The 22,614-nt window shown below is 44.1% G+C and overlaps 1 protein-coding gene across 2 annotated transcripts in view; it reads right to left on the bottom strand.

The window, feature by feature from the left end:
* Positions 1–22,614, bottom strand: part of trrap (transformation/transcription domain-associated protein) — a 317,959-nt gene that overhangs the window by 36,851 nt on the left and 258,494 nt on the right. For both annotated transcript variants that reach the window (XM_063059362.1, XM_063059361.1), the window contains 3 exons: positions 21,823–21,913; positions 15,332–15,531; positions 13,481–13,742 (listed from right to left, as the gene is read on the bottom strand). In XM_063059362.1, coding sequence (XP_062915432.1) covers positions 13,481–13,742; positions 15,332–15,531; positions 21,823–21,913 — 553 coding nt within the window. The remainder of the gene's footprint in view (positions 1–13,480; positions 13,743–15,331; positions 15,532–21,822; positions 21,914–22,614) is intronic.

Genomic DNA, 22,614 nt, shown 5'->3' on the forward strand with positions numbered 1-22,614 from the left:
CCTGATTAAGAAGGTGGGGAGAGGGAATGGAGTACAACTTGGAAGGTGATGGGTGACACCAGGTGAGTGGAAGCTGGCAGGTGATAGGTGGAAGAGATAAAAGACTGAAGGAGGAGGAACCTGATAGGACAGAAGATTGGACCATGGATTCTACCACCTACATCCTCCCAGCTTTCTGACTCTCCCAACCTCTCTTGTTGTGGCCCGTATGCTTTATTTATTTACTTACTTGCACTATACTTTCTCTGTAACTGTAACACTACATTCTGCATTCCATGTCTCTTTTTATTACCTTGATTACTTTTACCTAGACACAACCTGTCAGAATGGTACACATTGCTACAGATCATAGACTCATAGAACACTACAGCACAGAAACTGGCCATTCAGCCCATCTAGTCTGTGCCATACTCTTAATCTGCCTCGTCCCATCAACCCGCACCCAGATCATAGCCCTCTATACCCCTACCATCTACGTACCTATCCAATTTTTTTTGTAATCGAACCCACACCCACTACTTGCACTGGCAGCTTATTCCACACTCACACTGCCATGAGAGAAGAAATCCCCCCCCCCAACCCCCCCCCGTCTTCCCCTTAACAATAATAAACCAATACCAAAAGAGGACTTCATATACAGATGTAGCCTAATGAAATTCAGTAAGTCAGGCAGCATTTGTGGAGAGGAATAAACAGTTGACATTTCGGGCTAAGACCCTTCAGGACTCAAGATAAAGTGTCTCATCCACAACACTGACAGTTTATAAAGGGTCTCAGCCCAAAATATTGACTGTTTATTCCACTCCATTGATGCTGCCTGACCTGCTGAGTTCCTCCAGCATTTTGTGTGCGTTGTTCTGGATTTCCAGCTTCTGCAGGTTCTTGCGTTTATGAAAGTCAATAAACTGCAGACTCCAGAAATCTTAAAAGTAGAAAACGATGGAGGTATTCAGGAGGTCAGGCCACATCTGCAGAAAGTGATAAAGTTTCAGGACATTAGCTGCTTTTGCCTTTTCACAGATGCTGCCTGTCATGGTGGGTGTAAGCCTGAACAACAGCAGGGCCCACTGCCTAAAGGTTCCTCCAGCTGCCACGTGGTACTCCACACCAGCTTGGATATCACAGCAGCAAAGTGCTACAACATGGTGTTGGAACTCGCTAAAGCAGAGCGTGGTATTCCAGTTCTGCCCACAGCCCTTGCAAACGATACAGCGGTAAAGGTAATGGTCATTATTAAATCTTGTACATAATGCACACCCTTTCCTTTGCCTGTATGTTCACAGTGTAAGCAGTAACCTACATTCAGGATGTATCACCATTGTGGTTTTCTCTGCCAGAAGATGACTGTCTTACCTTCACTTTGGCATTCAAGCCCCAAGTAGTCCAATACTAAGAACCTTTCCCTGCCAAGAATATTCCCCAGAACGAATGCACACTGTCCTCTAAGGTACAAACACCTGCAATCGCTAATCAGGGTTCAATTCCCACCGCCGTCTGTAAGGAGTTTGTACATTCTCGCCATGACCTCATGCGTTTTCTCTGGCTGCTCCAGTTTCCTCCACATTCCAACGAGGTACGGGTTAGGGTTAGGAAGTTGTGGGCATGTTACGTTGGCAGCGGAAGCACAGTGATACTTGTGGGATGCCCCTCAGACTGTGCAGGTCATTGACGCAGATCAACATTTTGCTGTACGTTTCAAAATATGTGAAGTGAAGTTAATCTATTACCTTTACTTTTCGCAAATAAAGGATGATCGCTCAACTCAGTCCCAAAAGATGAACCGGTTATCCTAACTCTGCACACACCCCTCTGACATTTTTCAGCCTCTTCAGACAAACTCTCTGCATCTACCCTGTCAATCCCTCGCAGAATCCGGCCACTTCTGCCTGAGAGGAGAGTGGAGTTGAGAGGGATAATACATCAGTCATGATAGAATGGTGCAGCAGACTCGAAAGGCCAAATTCTGCTCCTATATTTTACGGAAGCACCGCCTCCTGCAGCAAATTAGTTAATCAAAGCACTGAACATATTTGTTTTTGCTGGAGAACTGGAAAAGCAAATGTCACTCAGACATCAAAGTACACATGCTCAGCTAATGAGCAGCCAGCTTGAGATATGGAAACGGCGCGAATGCCAGTAGAAATGAAATGAAATGAAAGCTCTTCAAGTGCTTTTTAAACCTGCCAGATTGGACACGAGCTCCTACCTCTGACACTGCCCTGCAAGCCTCAAGAGCAATTGCCTTCCCTTTTAATCAATTTGAATCGAGGCACAAGGTCGGCAATAAAATCCATGAAACCGAGCTGTATACAGGGAGATGAGGAAGAACAGCCAGATGACCCTAAGGATTGCACAGCAAAGCTAACGCATTTTTTCATGGCAACAGACTCTCTCTCAAACAAGATGAAGAGGAGAGGGGAAAAAAACATTATAATTATTTATAGTTGAAGCCCCTGTGAATCCTGAACAATCACCCAGCATGCAAAACCATTTCACCAGTATTTCTCCGCAGGATAGCCAACATTCATTGCTTTCAATCATATGGCTCAGAACTCCCATTATTTGCTGTCATGCCACGGCTGTGTCCCAGAGAGTACATCACGCCAAATATGCATTAGCTATATAGGTCAAATTCATGATTCGCTGCTACCGTCAAGAGACAACAACCAGATCCTTCATTTGCTCGTCCCCTTGGGTATTAAGGGTCCCACTTCTAGCTGTTAAGCCTCGGGGCTGTGTTTATGCTCGCAAACTGATTGGGAAGTTAAGTTTCAAACAAAACCCTGCAACGCACTCATGCTCTAATTGCTTTTCCTTATTTTCTAGCCGTCATTTTTCATTCCCTGTGCTAGTTGCTGCCACTTAGGAGAAAATGCACCTGGTAACTCTCAAAAGTATTTTATATAGCATGGTGGTATGCTCCACCTACTGGCTCCCTTGGAAATGCAGTTAAGGCTTTGCAGTAGTTAGTATCTTCCGTGATATCCCCAAAGTATTGTCAAGATTGCTTAATGTCATTTCCAGTACACAAGTGTAAAGGAGAACAAAATAATTGTCATTCTGGATCTGATGCAGCACAAAAAAACAATAATGTAAAGAACACAATAATAAAAAAAATAATAAATATAAATACATAAGATAGCTTATATACATAGACTGATTGTATGTCCATAAAGTGACGCCAAGCACAGGAGTGTACAAAAGGTGACTCTGACAGGAAATGATAAAGCAGTGGTATTTGAGGGTGTGGAGGGGTGGGTTAGTGGGTGGAAGCTTTGATCAGCCTTACTGATTGGGGGCAAGTAACTGTTTTCGAGTCTGGTGGCCTTGCCCTGGATGCAACATAGCCTCCTCGCTGATGGGAGTGGGACAAAAAGGCCATGAGCAGGCTGGGTGGGATCCTTCATGATGTTACACAACCCATGGCAGTTTTACAGACAGCAGGGAGGCTGGAAACTTGGAACAAAACACACGCCAAGCCAGAACTTAGCAGGTCAGGCAGCATCTGTGGAGGGAAATGGGAGGTCAGCACACTTTATTATTATGTTTTTTATTCAGAGATACAGCACAGTAACGGACCCTTCCGCCCATTGATCCGCACTGCCCAGTAACCCACCTAGTTAACTCTCGCCTATTCAGAGGGTAATTCACAATGACCAATTAACCTACCAACTAGAACATTGTTGCAATGTGGGAGAAAACTGGAACTGGAGCACCTGGAGAACATACAAACTCCTTACAAATAGTGTCGGAATTGAACTCTGAACTTCGAGCTGTAATAGCATTGCTCTAAACGCTACACTACCATGGCGCTCTTTATGTTTTTGGATATGAGAAAAACCCATGCAGTTACAGGAAGAACATACAAACAGCTGACAGGCAGTGGCAGAATTGAACCTGGGTCGCTGTCTCTGTAAAAGCGTTACACTACCCACTACACACCCCTGCTACACTACGTGATTACGCTAAAGAGGGGGCGAAAACAATTCGCAAGGATATTGCTAGAACTGGACAGTTTGGGACTGCTTCCCTGGAGTGAAGAAGGCCGAGTGGTGACTTTAGAGATTATTCAAACAAAAAGGGGTGCAGATAGGTGAAAGTCACAGTATTTTTCCCAAGAGAGTCCAAAGCTAGAAGGTATAATTTTAAGTTGAGAGGGGCTGAGATATAAAGGAGATCTGAGAGGAAAATTTTCACTGAGAGAATGATGACTCAATTAAATGAGGTGCCAGAAGAGAGTGTTGAGACAGTAACAACAGGTAGTTACTTGGATTAGAAAGATTTAGAGGGATAGTCCACAACACTAAGACAAAGGTCATAGAGTCCGTTCCACCATTTGATCTTGGCTGATTTATTTTTCCCCTCAATCCCATCCTCTCTATAAGCTCTGATGCTCTTATCAATCAAGAACCTGTCAAACTCTGCTTTAATTTGACTTCCATCTGTGGCACTGAATTCCACAGATTCACCACCTTCTGGCTGAAGAAATTCCTCCTCATCTCTGTTCTAAAGAGATATCCTTGTATTCTGAGGCTGTGTCCTCTGCTCCTAGACTCTCCCACTATTGAAGTGGGCCAAATACAAGCAAATGGGACAGAGAGGCACCTTGGCTGGATATGGCCAGGTCGAGCCAAAGGGCCAGTTTCAGAGCTGTATGACTTCATGAATCATGAAGGAGGGACAAGAGAGCTGGATCAGCTGGTCATCTGTCCAGTCACAACAAAGTAACTGGGATATAGCCATGTGGGAGAAGCGGGTGGGGGGGGGGCTTTGCTTTGAGATTTAACAGGTTAGGAACAGTTTGTCATGACTGTGCCCCAGCTTTATTCCTTTATTTTTGATGAAGTGATAAATTATGCACATTGCTGCTCCCTGTTTATATTTTCTATTCAACAGGTAGAAATTCAGGCACAGAGCAGTTTACGGCTGTTCAATCATATTGAAAACTAAGGAAAATAATGTTTTTTTACTGACAGGAACTGGAACGTTGTGCTTTGGAAGAGCATGTGCCATTGTGTTTAATATATGCCATTGTAAAGAATTAAATCCTTTTCTCCTACAGTCCACTATCCTCTCCTATCAGATTCCTTCTTCTTCAGCCTTTTACCTTTTTCCTTTTCAGAATCAGAATCAAGTTTATTATCACTGACATATGTTGTGAAATCTATTGTTTTGTGGCAGCAGTACAGTGCAATGTATAAAAATATTATAAATGACAAAAGGAAATATATATATAAATTAGCAACGCATAAAGAGCAAAAATACTAACAAGCAACACACATCAAAGTTGCTGGTGAACGCAGCAGGCCAGGCAGCATCTCTAGGAAAAGGTACAGTCGACGTTTCGGGCTGAGACCCTTCGTCAGGACCTCGTGTTTGCAAAAATACTGAGGTAGTGTTCATGAGTTGGTTCATTGTCCTTTCAGAAATCTGATGGCAGAGGGGAAGATACTGTTCCTAAAACATTAAGTGTGTGTCTTCAGGCTACTGTACCCAATCCCTAATGGTAGCAATGAAAAGAGGGCATATCCTAATTGATGGGGTCCTTAATAATGGATGCCATCTTTTTGAAGCATCATCTTTTGAAGACGTCCTCAGTGCTGGGAGGCTAGTGTCAATGATGGAGTGGCAGAGTTTGCAATCCACCTATCACCTCCCAGATGTTCACTTCATCCACCACAGCCCCCCCCCAGCCTCCCCCTATCCTGGTTTCACGTAACACCTTCTAACTCATACTCTTCCTCCCCACCACCTCTGCCTGCTTTCTTTCCTGTCCTGATGAAGGGTCTCAGCCCGAAATGTCTATTCTTTATTTTTTTCCATTGATGCTGCCCAACCTGCTGAGTTCCTCTAGCATTTTGTGTGTGTTACTGAAAATAATAATGTGTCAGTTTAGGAAAGACATTAAATCTGCCTCAGCTTTGGAACAGACTGAAGCACATCACTGTTTTTTATTAAACACTCAGTGAGCCCCTCACTTTAAGGAATTGGTGAGGCTTTGCACATCTGTTTGGCTGCATGCTTCTCTCTCTCTCAGAGCCTTTCATTACACTTTCATTGACAGCACGGTTAAGTTAACATGATGAGGCTGTTTCATTTTAAAATTACACAGCAGGGGAACTGCACACGGAACTTGCAATTAACGCTGCTTCAAAGCAGCAGAGACATTAGGTACCATGCCGTGTTACAGAACACAGAACAGTACAGCACAGGAACGGGCCATTCGGCCCACAATATACTACTGGAACTATTTAAATGTTTAACTAATCACTTCTGCCTACACAATGTCCATATCCCTCCTAACCTACTGCCGGTTACGCTGCTGGCATTTAAGGCAGCAATGAAGGTCCTCCATCTGTTTGTCCTTGGCCACTCAAGAAGTAGAAGTTTTTTTCATTGCTGTTTCCGTAACAATTTTGTTTCACCAGCCAGGGTTGTTAGCTCTGAGCTGAACTCCCAAACCTGGAAGACTGGTGGACCGCTCTTAGACTGGCCTCTACACTCTGACCTGTCTGGCATGGGTGAATCTACCAGGAGCCAAAGAAGAAAGTCCTGATTCCAGCCAACGTAGCTCTCTGGGTCATTGAGGCACGCAAGCCTCCAACCCACGACAAGATTGTGCTCCTCTTGGTGGCTATTTTCCTCCATTCTCTGCAAATTCAGAGCCTTTTTAAACACCACTACTCTAATTGCTTTCACTACCACTCCCGGCAGAGCAATCCAGGCACCCACTGAACTGCCCACCAATATCTAGACCCTGTAGACATTTCAACCACAAGAAAAAGATACAAGAACTCTACACACAAAATGCTAGAGGAATTCAGCAGGTCAGCCAACACCAATGGACACACAGTCGACATTTCGGCCCAAGATCCTTCATCAGGAACAGAGCTCGTTATGCCATTGGTGCTTTATTGCTGGGTTAGTGCTGGTTTGTGGTGTTCTGCTAAGCATTATGGTAATCTTATGATAGCGCATTTCACTGTAAGTTTCTTTTTTTTTTGCGTGTGCGTGCATCCGTGCGTGTACAATGTTGGTGGGACGATGTCTTTTTCATGCCTTTACAAGGAGCAGAGTGAGAGAGAGAGACTGTGTGGGACGCACCACTCCTCACACAGACATTTCGCAGTAGTTTTCCCTTTATTTTACGAGGTTGAGTTGCGATCTCGACACTCAACCCGGCACAGATGGAAAGTGTACTCGGGAGCGGCCCCAACTGGGTTCGAACCCGGGGACCTCCGTTCCTGAGTCCAGTGCTGATGTCATTGCGCCACCAGCCGGCCAATTTACTCTATGTTTCGACGTACATGTGATTGGGCAAGATGGCATCAGTGACTGAAGTGACTAACGGCAACATCCTGCAGACAGTCCACGAAACTACTTCGTTCTCTCCTTCTTTCCAATATACCTCTGCTACTAATCTGTGTGTGATTGGAGACCGTAACTTACACTTTGATGACATGTTTTTGGGCTGACAGAGCGATCTGACGCTTCTGCTGTCTCCAAAGGAATTTGGCGTGGTTGAGAGTGACGTTGAGTATGCAGCCTAATGGTGGAGCATGAACCCACGATCGGCTCATTATTCATTGATCTTGAAGATTAAAGCGTCATGCAAGATTGAAATCAACGAGGACAAGAGTGTTCTGCGCCATCTGCCTACGTTTGACCAGTCTCCCTCTGCCACGCTGGTGCTGGAAGAAGATGCCAGCATTTTGGGTCTGGGGTAAGGTTTGATCAGTGCCATTTGTGGATTAGACTTGTTTTTAGAGGACTCTGCAGTTCATGTTATATTTGTTTCTAGTTTCTGATCACTCCTTTTTTTTTTAATTGCTATTTTGCATGATTTTGATCAGGGTGAACTGGCTCTGAGGTTTGCAGTCAACGAACAACATGGCTAAATTGAACTGAACTGAACTAAACTGAACAATGAAAGACTGTTTCAAGGACTCAGTGTTTGATGTTTAACAAGCTGTGTATTATTCGCTCGTTTTTTGCTGTTTGCATGATTTGTTCTTTTTTTTGTGCCTTGGGTGTTTGATGTTTTTCTTTGAAAGGGTTCCATGGTGTTTCTTTGTTTCGTGGCTGTCTGTGGGAAGACAAATCTCAGGGTTGTACACTGTATATATACTTTATATAGTGCAAATAGACAACAAAAATAGTGAGGTTGTGCTCATGGGTTCATTATCCATTTGGAAATCTGATGGCAGGGACAAAGCTGTTCCTAAAGCTTTATTAAGTGTGTGTCTTCAGGTTCCCGTACCTCCTCCCTGAGTAATAGGGGTCCTTAATGATGGATGCCACCTTCTTGAGGCATACCCAAAAGATTCTTAGATAGGATCACGGATGATAGAAAAATGGAGGACTTTGTGGGAGGGGGTTAAAAGGTCAGCACAACATTGTGGGCCGAAGGGCCTGTGCTGTGCTGAAATGCACTATGTTCTAATCTATTTTCCAGGTCAATGGCTTTTCCATCAGACATTTTCCAAGTGAAAGGTCAGCGACCCCGAAGCATAAATCCGTTCTTGAATCTGCTGAGTATGTCCATCATAAGACCATAAGGCATGGGAGGAAAATTAGACCATCTAAGCTCATCAAGTCTGCTCCACCATTCGATTATGGCTGACTTATTTTCCCTCTCAACCCTCATCATCTTCGGGGCCAGGTTCCCACCACCTGCAGTTAGTTTGCTGTTGGAACAGAGTGCTGCGTGCTGGGACTGAGGAATTAGTCTGTGTTCTTGGTGATCATCCAATAATCCTTGCTGGTGAACGTCTGAACACGAGGAAGGTATCAGATCTGTTCCAGCCTAAGCTCTCAAGGCTACCCACAGCTGGGCAGCACACCAAAACACATCATCTACACTCATGCACAAGGAATGTTCCAGGCAGAGAAAAAAGGAACTGTGGTCAACATAAGTCAACACATTCTGAAGTTGAAGAACAAGTGTTTGAAGAACTACCAGAGACTAAAATACAACTCAGCTTCACCGTGAGACAGCCTAGGGTGCAACTCAGCATCTTAAAGCAACAGACACCGTGACAAAACTTACAAAAGTTTCAAGATAGTTTATTGTCATTCTTCAGTACACGAGTGTAAAGGAGAAAGAAATAATTGTTACTCCAGATTTGCTACAGCAGAACAAAATCACAATAAGCATAAAGAATACAATTAAAAAACAATAAATATAAATACATAAGATTAGATGTTTTTGAGGCTGGTGTGAATGCTGAGTAGCCTCTTCCCTGATGAGAATGAGACAAACAGTCTATGAGCAGGGTGGGTGACATCCCTCATCATCCTTCACCCTTTTCCTGCACATTTCTGTATATATATTTCTTCGATGTTCTGAACAGAAGCAAAAAGTGCAGAAGTATAGATCATGGCATGGAAAATTGTTTCCAGAATTCAGCAAAGATGGAATCATAGGTTAAGTGTGAAAGGTGAAATATTTATGTGGACACACAAAATGCTGGAGGAACTTAGCAGGACAGACAGCATCTATGGAAATGATAAACAGTCAAATTTTCTAGTCAGGATTGAGAAGGAAGAGAGAAGATGCCAAAATAAAAAGGTTGGGGGAGGGTAAGGAGGCTAGCTGAAAGGTGGCAGGTGAAGCCAGGTGGGTGGGAAAAGGCAGGTGAGAAGTAGTAAAAAGTCAGAGTGGGGAGTACAGGAACTGGGGGGGGGGTGGAGGATATATTTACTGGAAGGAGAAATTGATACTCACGCCAACAGGTTGGAAGGTACCCAGACGGAATATAAGGTGTTGCTCCTCTACCCTGAGGGTGGCTCATCTTGGCAGAAAAGGAGGCCAGGGATCGACATGTTGGAACAGGAACGAGATTCAGAACGTTTGGCCAAACGGGAGGTCTCGCTGATAGCGGATGGTGCGGAGGTGCCCAACAAAGCACTTCCCTAACTTAAGGGGAATGTGAGGAGGTTTGGAGTGTAGAATGAGTTGCTGGCAGAAATGGTGGATGCAGAGTTGACTGCACATTGAAGAGAAGCTTGGATAGGTATTATACATGGATGGGAGGGGTATGGAGGGTTATGGGCCAGGTGCAGGTCAATGGGACTAGGCAGATCAACAAGTTTGCCATGGACTAGATGGGCCAAGGGCGTGTGCTTTTGCTGTAGTGCTCTACAACTGTGTGACATAGGCTTTGAAGAGACGACAGTGATGATGGAATGGGATTAGCAATGAGAAGGTCGGTTACAGGGTAGGGTCGAAGAAACAGGGTTTCCTGTCATTACAGCAGAGGTGGTCACAGGGAGATTTGAACAGAGTACTAAAAATCAGGAATAGCTTAGACACAGTAAGAAAATGTTTCCAAAGACAGTGAGGCAGGGAACCAGAGGGACAGATGGGGGTGGGGGGCAGCAGAGGGACAGATAGGAGCTTTGTCTTGCTGTTGTTGTTTTATTGCTTGTTGTATTCTGTGTTGTTCTGCCGAGCATCGTGGGCATCTTTTGTTGGCAATGGAATGTGTGATGACACTTGTGAGCTGTCCCAATACACCCCTGAATGTGCTGGCTGATACTGCAAATGACACATTTCTTTGTATGTTTTGATGTTCAGGTGATAAATATACTTGCATTTTGAGCATGGAATTCTTTGCTACAATGGATGGTTAAGATTCGACATACAATGTAGCCTTTACAAATAATGGATTTGGAAAAAGGAAACTGGGATCAGAGTCAGCACAGAGGAAATGGACCAAGTGGTGGCCTCTGGTTGTTATCTGCTCCTGTGGGTTAGCCCACACTCAATGCTGACCACAGGCTTCAAGTGGGGAGAAGCGTTCCAGCCTCGGAACACCTCATCAGGGTGGCAAGCACTTAACTCCGGACACCTCCTGCTTCACGCAGCTAGCAGCAGGTCACTACAATTCTGATTTATGCTACGGCACACAGCACTAACTAGACTTCAAAAGCTGAGCTGGCTGCAAAAACGAGCCCTGGCCAGAAGATTTCAACCATCAGGGAGCATTTTCATAATGAAGGATTGCTGCCTTCCTAGGAAGCTTATGGCTCAGTTTAAAAGCTGGAGCGTTGAACATAGACAGTACAGGCCCTTCGGCCCACAATGTTGTGCCAACCTTTTAACCTACTGCAGGATCAATCTAACCCTTCCATTCCACATTGCCCTCCATTTTTCTATCATCCACGTGCCTACCTAATAGTGTTTTAAGTGCCCCTAATACATCTGACCCTACCACTATGCCCATCACTTGACAGTACCAGTCATCACTGATCAGGGTTCAAATCCAGCCATTGCCTGTACAAAGTTTGTACATTCTTCCCGTGACCACATGTGTTTCCTCTGGGTGCTCTGGTTTCCTCCCACATTCCAAAAGACCTATGACACTTGTGAATTGTCCAGCACAACCCTTGCTGATTTGATTTGATGCTAACAACGCAATTCATTTTATGTTTCAACGAACAAGTGACAAATAAAACTAATCTCTAATCTTTACCCCGGCAGTGAGTTCTACGCACCTACTACTCTGTAAAAAAACTTACCCCTGATATCGCCCAATACTTTCCTCCATCACCTTAAATTTATGCCTTAGATAATCCTGTTTTTAATTGTTGCCATGTTCTCAGCTGTAACCTGTACATCACCTTATTTTTAGAGGTAGTATTGAAACTTTCTCCACAAACTTCAGTGAGTCCCGTAGGCCGCAGGGGGAGGCCTCCACTCTTCCAATGATGGATGTTAGCGGGAGGTGGGCTCAGCCCCATTATCTTATGCACATGTCCTATAGGATCTACTGGACAGAAACTGCAAAGCACACCAGGAGCAGGTCATCCACTTCAGGAAGTGGGACGGAGCACACGCCCCTGTCTGTATCAGTGGTTCGGAGTGAGGATGTTGAAAGCTCAAATCCCTCGGTGTGAATATCACCAACAATCTGTTCTGGTGCAGCCACACGGACACCATGTCCGAGGAGTACGGCACGGAAGAGAGGCAGTAGGTACGATGCCTTACAGCGCCAGTGATTAGGATTCAATTCCCACTGCTGTCTATAAGCAGTGTGCACATTCTCATAGGGAATGATCTATCTGGATAGTAAACAAACAAAACTTTTCCACTGTATGTTGGTACATGTAACAATCGCATTTCCACCAGGGTCCATTTTCGTGCCCCTGGTGCAAGCAGGGAGAGGGGCAAGGGGTAATTCCACAGGCACAGTCCTGACAAGACCAATCAGCTCAATATAAACTGGAATTCATAGAGTAAATGGCTGGGTAACTTTACCAGAGGGACACCACAGGGCTTAGTACAACATCTGTCACTCAGCCACAATTAAGTAATTGATTTATTGCTGTCACTTGCACAAAATACAGTGAAAAATCTGTTGTTTTGCAATCCATCCAGACAGAAGCATGCCATTCAAAGGTACATTTAATGTCAGAGAAATGTATACAATATACATCCTAAAATACTTTTTCTTCACAACCATCCACGAAAACAGAGGAGTGCCCCAAAGAATGAATGGCAGTTAAATGTTAGAATCCCAAAGCCCCCTCCCAGCTCCCCTCCCTCCCACAGACAAGCAGCAGCAAAGCAACGATCCTATATGCAAGTACGTTCCGAGTGATTCCATACGCAAGAGCATCTAGTCAGTATAAAAGGAAAACAATTACATGATGCAGAATATAACGTTACAGTTATGGGAAAGGTACAGTGCAGGCAGACATGTCAAAAGTCAAAATTCATTATCAAAAGCGCGTATACATCAGAGCACAAGACCATGAGGTATACAAGTAGAATCTGGCCCATCAAGTTTGCTCCAACATTCCATCACGACTGATCCATTTTCCATCTCAGCCCAAATCTCCTGCCTTCTCCCTGTATCCCTTCATCCCCCGACTAATTAACTTATCAACAACTTCTGCCTTAAATATACCCAATGACTTGGCCTTCACAGCTGCCTGTGGCAATGAATTCCACAGGTTCACCACCCTTTGGCTCAGGAAGTTCCTCCTCATTTCTGTTCTGAAGGGATGTCCTTCTATTCTGAGGCTGTGCCCTCTGGTCCTGGGCTCCCCCAGCAAAGGAAACATCCTCTCCACATCCACTCTGTTGAGGCCTTGCAACATTCAATGAGATCCCTCCTCATTCTTCTGAATTCCAGTGAGTACAAGCCCAGAGCCATTAAACACTCATCATACAATACGCCCTTCAATCACGGAATCATTTTCCTGAACATCCTTTGAACCCTCTCCAAAGTCAGCACAATTTTTCATAGATAAGGGGCCCAAAACTGGTGACAATACCCCAAGGGAGGCCTCACCAGTGCTTTATAAAGCCCCAACATTGCATCCTTGCCTCTGGTATTACAAAGCAACAATTTCATGTCAATGATGATATATCATTGCTTCGGAAGAGAATCACCCGCTCCCCAGTGCCCACTGCCCTGCCAAACACAATGCATAGAGTGGATAACGTAACAAAGCACTGCATGATCCTCACCTGTTGTGAACTGCCCCTTAAGCTTCTGGAAGACAGGGTCTTGCGCCGTGGCTTGAGCCCTCCTGGCCAGGGACTCGGACGCAGCACTCGAGAACATGGTGGAAACGTTGGACACGTTTTCAAGACCGACCCCGAAGGTGCTCACCAGCTTCTTGACGAAGTTTAAGGTGTGGGGCGTGATCTTTGCATCAGACACAGCTCCGCTCTTCTCGAAAGCCACTGAGTAGCACTTGGCCAGTCCTTGCTGTAGCTGTCTCAGCACCTGTACACCAAGAATCATTTAGACATTAGGACAGAAAGTGAGTGAGAATTTACCTTAATATTCTTGAATCCGTGTGAGAAGGTGGAGGATTTGAGCCTTAACCTAGATTCTTAGGACAGCAGGTAGTGTAGTAGTAAGCACAATCGCTTTATAATACCAGCGTGATCAGGGTTCGATTCCCACTGATGCCTGTAAGGTGTTTGTACGTTCTCCCAGTGACATGTGCGTCTCCTCCGGGTGCTCTGGCTTCCTCTCACATTCAAACCACATTTGGGTTAGGGTCAGTGAGTTGCTGGCATGATATGTTGGAACAGGATGCATGGCGAGGCTTGCGGGCTGCCCCCAGCACATCACAAACAATGATGCAAACAATGCATTTCACTGTATATTTCAATGTACAGCTGACAAAAAAAGCCCACCTTATTTATTTATTTACTTAGCTACGGCAAGGAACGGGCTCTCCTGGCCCAATGACCCACACCACCCAGTAACACAGTTATTTAACCTTAGCCTAGAAACAGAACAATTTACAATTAATGACCAATTAACCTAATAATCAGTACGTCATTGGAATCTGGGAGGAAAACTGTGCACCCATGCGCTCACGGGGAGAATGTACAAACTCAGTAGACAGTGCCGGAATTGAACACCTAACTCCAATGGCCCTAGCTGTAACAGCTTTGTGCTAAGCACTCTGCTACTGTGGCCCCTGCCACGGTATCTTAGCTCCTGAAAGAGTGGCACACTGTGGGAGATTGCACCCTTTACACAGAACATTAACCCAAGATGTGTTTTTCTCTCTTAAGTGGAAGTTAAAGATTTTTGGCACTTTACTGAAGGGTGAGGACTTCACTCTGATGTCCTTGGCCACTATTCATCCATAAACACGCCTGAGTTAAAAATGTCTGATTTAATGTTTGTTAAATCAACAAACACAAAACGCTGGAGGAATTGAGCAGCATCAATGGAGAGGAAGGAACAGTTGACATTTCAACTAACACGGGACGGAATTGATCTCTCAAATACCATCTGCATTTTGCAGAAGTTAACCACATCTAATCCTAAGCAGTTCTGGAAAGGAAAGGGAAGAAGCCAGAGTTATTATTTTTTAATTTATTTAGTGATATAGCATGGAACAGGCCTTTCTGGCCCACTGATCCATACCGCTCAGCAATCCACCTATTTAACCCGAGCCCAATCATAGGATAAACTCGGAGATACAGGTGAGAGCTGAGTGTCCAGTTAGAACCAAACAGCCCTGTGGGATGCATGTGAAGACAGTTCCGGCAGATTGGGTGGATGAGACCTACAGTGCCAGGAAGGTGGTTATGGAACTCTCCATGGGCGTGACAAGGCACAGACGAAGACATAGTGAATCACTGCAACCAAGGAAGAGCCCGGTTGTGATGACTACTCATACCACTGGACCTGGACTTCCGAGGTTGAGAGAGTTGAACAATGGCTTTTCCACTTTATAAGCTCTCCTGCACTGGGGAACCCAGTGACAGGAGAAGCAAGGGAACAGAAGTACAGTGCAGACCAGCAAGGAGGCTAAGAGGAGGGAATATGAGAGTGTAAGGAGGACAGACCTCTTCGTGCCAGTTCTCGCGAAACCACACCATCTGATCAACGATGCCCTCCAGCGATGAGAGCAGGGTGGGGTGCAACTCCCGCTGCATGTGCATGATCCGGCTGCAGCGCCACATGGGTGCGGTGGCCCGGATCGGTCCCGGGTCGGACGCCGAGTGAGACTGAGTTCCAACAGAGCCCGGCTGCTGCTGTCCCGAGTCTGCAACACAGAAAATCACAGGGCCATCAGGAACCCCATCCCTGGGTCAGCCGGACCTCAGCTACCCACACCCCTCACAGCATCACAGAGAAACACAAGGCCACAGCGACACAGAGAAACACAAGGCCATCAGGAACCCCATCCCTGGGACAGCTGGATCTCAGCTACCCACATCCCTCACAGCGACACAGAGAAACACAAGGCCATCAGGAACCCTGTCCACTGAACTCCCGGATCTCAGCTTCCCCACCCAACGAGGCAGCACAGAGAAAAACAAGGCCATTCGGTATCTTCTCCATGGAACACCCGGATCTCAGCTTCCCCACCCAACGTCGCACCACAGAACCCTCAGGAACCCCATGCGTGGAACACCGGGTTCTTGGTTTCCATCATCCGTGAGGCAGGACAAAAAAAAACAGAGCCCTCAGGCAACAACTCGTCCACAGACACCCAACTACACACACAGATCTGAGCTTCCCCCACCCTGCACGGTAACAGAGAGAAACAGCACCTTCAACAAACAGCTCTGTCCACCGAACACCCAGCTTCACATTTGGACCTCATATTCCCCCACGCCATACGACATCACAGGGAAACGAGGCCAATCAGCCAATCACGTGGGCAGCAACTTAATGCACAAGAGCATGCAGACGTGGTCAGAAGGTTCAGCTGTTGTTCAGATCAAACATCAGAATGGAGAAGAAATGTGATCTAAGTGACTTTGACCATGGAATGATTGTTAGTGCTAGATGGGAGGGTTTCAGTATCTCAGAAACTGCTGATCTCCTGGGATTTTCATGCACTAAAGTTTCTAGAGTTTGCAGAGAATGGTGCAAAATACAAAAAACATCCAGTTAGTGGTAGCCTGTAGGTGAAAATGTCTTGTTAACGAGAGGTCAGTGGAGAATGGCCAGACTGGTTTACGCTGACAGGAAGGCAACAGTGTCTCAAACAACCACACATTACAACAGTGGTGTGCAGAAGAGCACCTCTGAACACACATGTCTAACCTTGAGTTGGATGGGCTACAGCTTCAGGAGACCACAAATATACACTCAGTGACCACTTTATTAGGTACAGGAGGTACCCAATGAACTGGCCGCTAGATGTATACTGATCAATAGATTTGAAGTTCCTGCTATCTGATTGCTTCCAGAAACTGATCATCCTGTCTTCTCTGTAAATCAGATCCTACTCAGTTACTGACCGAGACTGCCCATCAGCAATGGAATATCTTACTGAGAGCTTCACTGTCATTTAACCACAATAATAAAGGACATCACAGATTAGACAAAGGGATTTTTAAAACACTTCTTTATATTCATAATCCATTAGTTACAAAGCCATAGTCACTTAATAAATTAGATAAAAGGCAAGTGCAGATCTTATATCTTTGGCGTGTGGAGGATTAAATACTGAGAAGTACCTCGGGCAAAACAGTCAATCGCTCAGTGTGAATGTATAAACCAAACACAAAATCTAACTTAACTACTTAAACACTTGATGTAAACTCAAATTAAAATGAGATGATGAAATCCTGGTCTTGCTTCATCTGTGTTTTAAAGCAGCCTTCTCCGCATGGCACATGCAACACACACAAAAACCTGGAGGAACTCCGCAGGTCTGGCAGCAGAGATTTCCACGTGGCCACCCATTTTAATTCTAATTCTCATCCACATTCTGACATGGTGTCCTCTACTGCCACAGTGAGGCCATGTTGAAGGAGCAACATCTCATATTGTGTCTGGGTAGCCTCAAACCCAAGGATTCCCAATCTTTACTTAATGGTATTGGTCCATGGCATCCTACTCCAACCGGATGGCATGAATATTAATCTCTCTAACTTTCAGTAATTTCTCCCTCCACTCCCTTCTCTTTTCCCCTTCCCCATTCACCCTCCGGTGCCCCTCCTCCTCTACTTGCTCATATAGCCTGCTATCCTTTCCCGTTAAATTCCTTCTTCTTCAACCCTTTACCTCTTCCACCTATCACCTCCCAGCTTCTCACTTCACACCCCCACCCTCAACAGCCCACCATCCCCCTCACCTGGCTCACTTATCATCTGCCAGCTTCCTCTCCCCCACCTTCTTATCCTGTCTCCTTCCTCTCCAGTCCTGGTGAAGGGCCTCAGCCCAAGACATCGGTTGTTTATTCCCCTCCATAGATACTGCCCGGTTTGCTGAGTTCCTTCAGCAGTTTGTGTGTGTTGCTCTGGATATCCAGCATCTGCAGAATCTCTTACATTTCTGCTCTGCATTATGTGATTTTTTTTTTTAATTAACTGCTGCCTCTCACTGTATGATTAAAATCTAAAACTGGAAAAGCTCACTCCGGTACAAAAAATATAGTTTTTAAACCAATATTCAACAATAACATTCCTGTAATTTTCAATACTGGGTACGATCATTTCACGAAATTCTGATTCACAATAATTTACAGCCTCTAATGAGTAACGCAGTAGCAGTGACTGGAACATCAAAAACATCTCAGTGGGGAAAGACCACATTTGAATCACATTGGCAGCTGCTAGCACTTTCTTTAGATTATTTCTGAGTACAGAGAGCATCTGTAACTATGCTGGAAACTGATCAAATAATTATTAACTAGGCATCACAGTCTGTTTCAAACATTTCCGGAGATGAATGCCATTAATTGTCAAGTTGTTGTTTCAATATACAACTAATACTTTCAAACAAAAGCCAGAATTAGAATGAACACTAGCACTGCAGGGAATACATTTGATGTGATTAGACAGGCCTGAAAATGCAGTTAAAACATATTTTTCACGCCTAAATCCAGAAAATTGAATTATCATGTTGAGTTTTCTGAAGGATATAAAGTGAAAAGAGAATTTACTTGGTCAGACGGAAAGGAAGGTTCTACAATGGGTAGGCGAAACTGCCCAATGTATTACCGGCACCAACCTCCTCACAATCAAGGATATATACAGTGCTGATAAAAAGTATTTACCACCACCTTGGAGGTTTTCATGTTTTATTGTTTTACAATATTGAATCACAGTGGATTTAATTTGGCTCTTTTCGACACTGATCAACAGAAAAATATTCTTTCATGTCAAAAAATAGATCTCTACAAAGTGATCTAAATCAGTTACAAATATAAAACACAAAGTAATTGATTGTTTAAGTATTCACCCCTTTTAATATGACACACCGTGTCATCACTGGTATAGCTAATTGGTTTTAGAAGTCACATAATTAATTTAATGGAGATCTGTTTTTGAAAACTTGCATGCAGTCAAGGTATTTGAATTAATTGTACAAACCTTTGTAGTAAAAACACACCTGTATCTGGAAGGTCCAACTGTTGGCCAGTCAGTATCCTGGCAAAAACTACACCAGGAAGACAAAAGAACACCCCAAGCAAATACGCAAAAAGGTTATTGAAAAGCACAAGTCAGGAGATGGATACAAGAAAATTTCCAAGTCACTGATTATCCTTTGGAGTACACTTAAGTCAATCATCAAGAAATGGAAAGAATATGTCACAGCTGTAAATCTGCCTAGAGCAAGCCATCCTCAAAAACTGAGTGACCGTGCAAGAAAGGGACTAGTGAGGGAGGCCACCGAGAGACCCACATACAACAACTGTTGTCCAGTTGCAGCTTTATGGGATAGTGGCAAAGAGAAAGCCACTGATGAAAAAAATTCACATGAAATCTTGGCTAGAGTTTGCCAGAAGGCATCTGGGAGACTCTGAAGTCAGCTGGAAGAAGGTTCTATGGTCTGATGAAACCAAAATTGAGCTTTTTAGCCATCAGACTAAACATTATGATTAATGTAAGCCAAATACCACACATAATCAAAAACACACTATCCTTACTGTGAAACACTATGGTGGCTGCATCATGCTGTGAGTATGCTTCACTGTAGCAAGCCCTAGAAGGCTTGGGAAGGTAGAGGGTAAAATGAATGCAGCAAAATACAGGGAAATCCTGGAGGAAAACCTGATGCAGTCTGCAAGAGAACTGTGACTTGGGAGAAGATTTGTTCTCCAGCAATTCAATGACCCCAAGCATAAAGCCAAAGCCACACAGGAATGGCTTAAAAACAACAAAGTTAATGTCCTGGAGTGGCCGTCAGAGTTCAGACCTCAATCCAAATATGAATTTGTGGCTGGACTTGAAAAAGACTGTTTAGTCACGATCCCCATGCAATCTGACAGAGTTTCAGCAGTTTTGTAAAGAAGAATGGGGAAAAATTGCAGTGTCCAGATGTGCAAAGCTAATAGAGACCTATCCACACAGACTCAAGGCTGTAATTGTTACCAAAGGTGCATCTATTAAATACTGACTTAAAGGGGGTGCATACTAATACAACCAATTATTTTGTGTTTAATATTTGTAATTAATTTAGATCACGTTGTAAAGATCTTTTTTCATTTTGACACGAGTCTTTTTCTATTGATCAGTGTTAAAAAAGCCAAATTAAACCACTGTGATTCAATGTTGTAAAACAATTAAATCACGAAAACTTTCAAGGGGGAGTGAATATTTTTTATAGGCACTGTAAACAGAAACTCCACCCACTAACCCACCCCACCACACCCCGAACCACCACTGCTTTATCATTTTCTGTCTGTCTCCTTATGTACAGACGCTCTTGTGCCTCGTGTCACTTTATGGACATACAATCAACCTATGCACATGACACAGGAGCAGAATTAGGGACTCGGCCCATCAAGTCTGTTCTGGCATTTAATCTTGGTTGATTTATTATCCCTCTCCACTCCATTCTCCTCCTTTATCCTTGTAATCTTTGATGCCCTGTCTAATCAAGAACCTACCAACCTCTGCCATGGACAGCTGTGGAGGCCAAGTCATTGAGAAAATTAAAGCAATGAATTCCACAGATTCACCACCCTTTGGCTAAAGAAATTCCTTCTCATCTTTGTTGTAAATTAACATTCTTTCCACATCTGGACTGCCTAGGCCTTTCAATATTCGATAGGTTTCAATGAGATCCTCTCTCATTCTTTTAAACTCCAGCAAGTACAGGCTCAGAGCTATCAAGTGCTCCTTACAGATTAACCTTTACATTCCTGGAATCAATCTCGTGAACCCCCTCTGGACACTTTCCAATGCCAGCACAGCTTTTCTTAGATAAGGAGTCCAAAACTGCTCACAATGCTCCCAGTGCAGTCTGAACAAAGCCTTATAAAGACCCAGCATCGCATCCTCACCTCTAGTACTCTCGAAATGAATGCTAACATTGCATTTGCCTTTCTCACCACTGACTCAACCTTCAAGTGAACCTTTAGTGAATTCTGCACAAGGACTCCCAAGTCTCTTTGCACTTCTAGTTTTTGAATTTTCTTTCTGCTTAGAAAATAGTCTGCACCATTATTCCTTCTACTAAAGTGCATGAACATACACTTCCATACATTCACTTCTTTGCCCATTCTCCCAATATGTCCAAGACCTACAGACACCCTGCTTCCTCAACACTACCTGTCACTCCACCCATTTTTATATTGTCTGTAAATCTGGCCACAAAGCCATCAACTCCATTATCCAAGTCAGTGACATACAGTCAAAAGAAGTTTGTGGCCTAAGGTATAATGTCAAAAGAAGCAGTCACACCACTAAACCCTGTGGAACACCACTACTCACTGGCAGAAAAAAGCCCCCTTTATTCTCACTCTTTGCCTTCTGTCATTCAGCCAATCTAGTATCTTTCTATCACGCTAGTATCATTCCTGTAATACCCTTTGCTCTTATCATGTTAAACAGCCTCATGTGCAGCACTTTGTCGAAGATCTTCTGAAAATCCAAGCAAACAGCATCCACCGATACTCCTCAGCCACTCAAGCCATCATCCTGCCCAGACTAGCACGTAACACGGGGCGTAATCCACAGATTGCCACCTGCAGTATGCATAGTATATAAGCTATCTTATGTACATATTTATTCTGTTATTTTACTATTATTGTGTTCCTTATCTTACTGTGATTTTTGTGCTACATTGCAGTTGGAGTAATAATTATTTTGTGGCTCCTTTACACTTATGTAGTGGAAATGATATTAAACAATCCTGAATTGAAAGACCCTAAAAGGCAAGGAGTATTGTTTGAAATCAGTGGCTGAAAGTAGATACAGGGGAACTCTTGTGGCAAGCACCTTCACTCGCTCTTCTTCCCTGCTCAAGAGCAATGCAGGCTGAAGGGGGGGGCAGGGGAGAACCCCTACTTCAAATGCCCAAATGCTGCAGGCGGACTAGCTCCTGAATGCTGGGAAGGAGATAAAGACAGCGCACTCAGGCAAAGCCTTACCACTTTTGTAGCGTTCTCGCTGTTCAATCTTCAAGGTCAAGTATAGCGTCCTGATTGGAAAGTAGACAGCTTGGGGAAAGACTCTTCCAACCTGCAGGAAATATCCATGACAGAACCATGAACGTGCTTGCAATCTCAGCTGGACACCAGATTCAAAACCAGTTACCTTCCTCAAGCAGTAAGGCTGATCAGCACCTCTACCCACTAACTACCCCACCGACTATTTATCATTTCTTGTCAGTCACCCTATGTACAGACACTCCTGTGCCTAGTGTCACATTATGGATATACAATCTATGTATATAAGCTATCTTATGTATTTATGGTGCTTTTTTATTTCTGTGTGCTTTATCTTAATGTGTTTTTTTTGCACTGCATCAGATACAGATTAACAATTATTTTGTTCCCCTTTACACTCGTGTACCGGACATGATTTTAAACAATCTTGAATCTTGAAATAGGTCATAGAAATTCAGAGACAAGTTCCACTCAACTGCAGCATTTTACAAAATGTGTAATAGTAAAGAAGCAAGTTGAACAGGATTACTGATGAGTCCGGAGTCCATCTGCTTCATTTGCTGTTATTATGGAGATTCATAGGATATGATAATGCAGCTGCAGTCTGACAGATTTAGACTGCGAGGAAATAAGCCATTTGGCCCACTACATTCATTCTTCGCTGAAGATCAACATACGAAGGGGTGATTGATAAGTTCATGGCCTAAGTTAGAAGGAGATGGGTTATTAACTTCAAACTTTCTGCATGATCACTCAAAGAGTTGAACTGCACGT

This window comes from Mobula hypostoma, chromosome 9 (genome assembly GCF_963921235.1).
Source record: "Mobula hypostoma chromosome 9, sMobHyp1.1, whole genome shotgun sequence".
NCBI lineage: Eukaryota > Metazoa > Chordata > Chondrichthyes > Myliobatiformes > Myliobatidae > Mobula > Mobula hypostoma.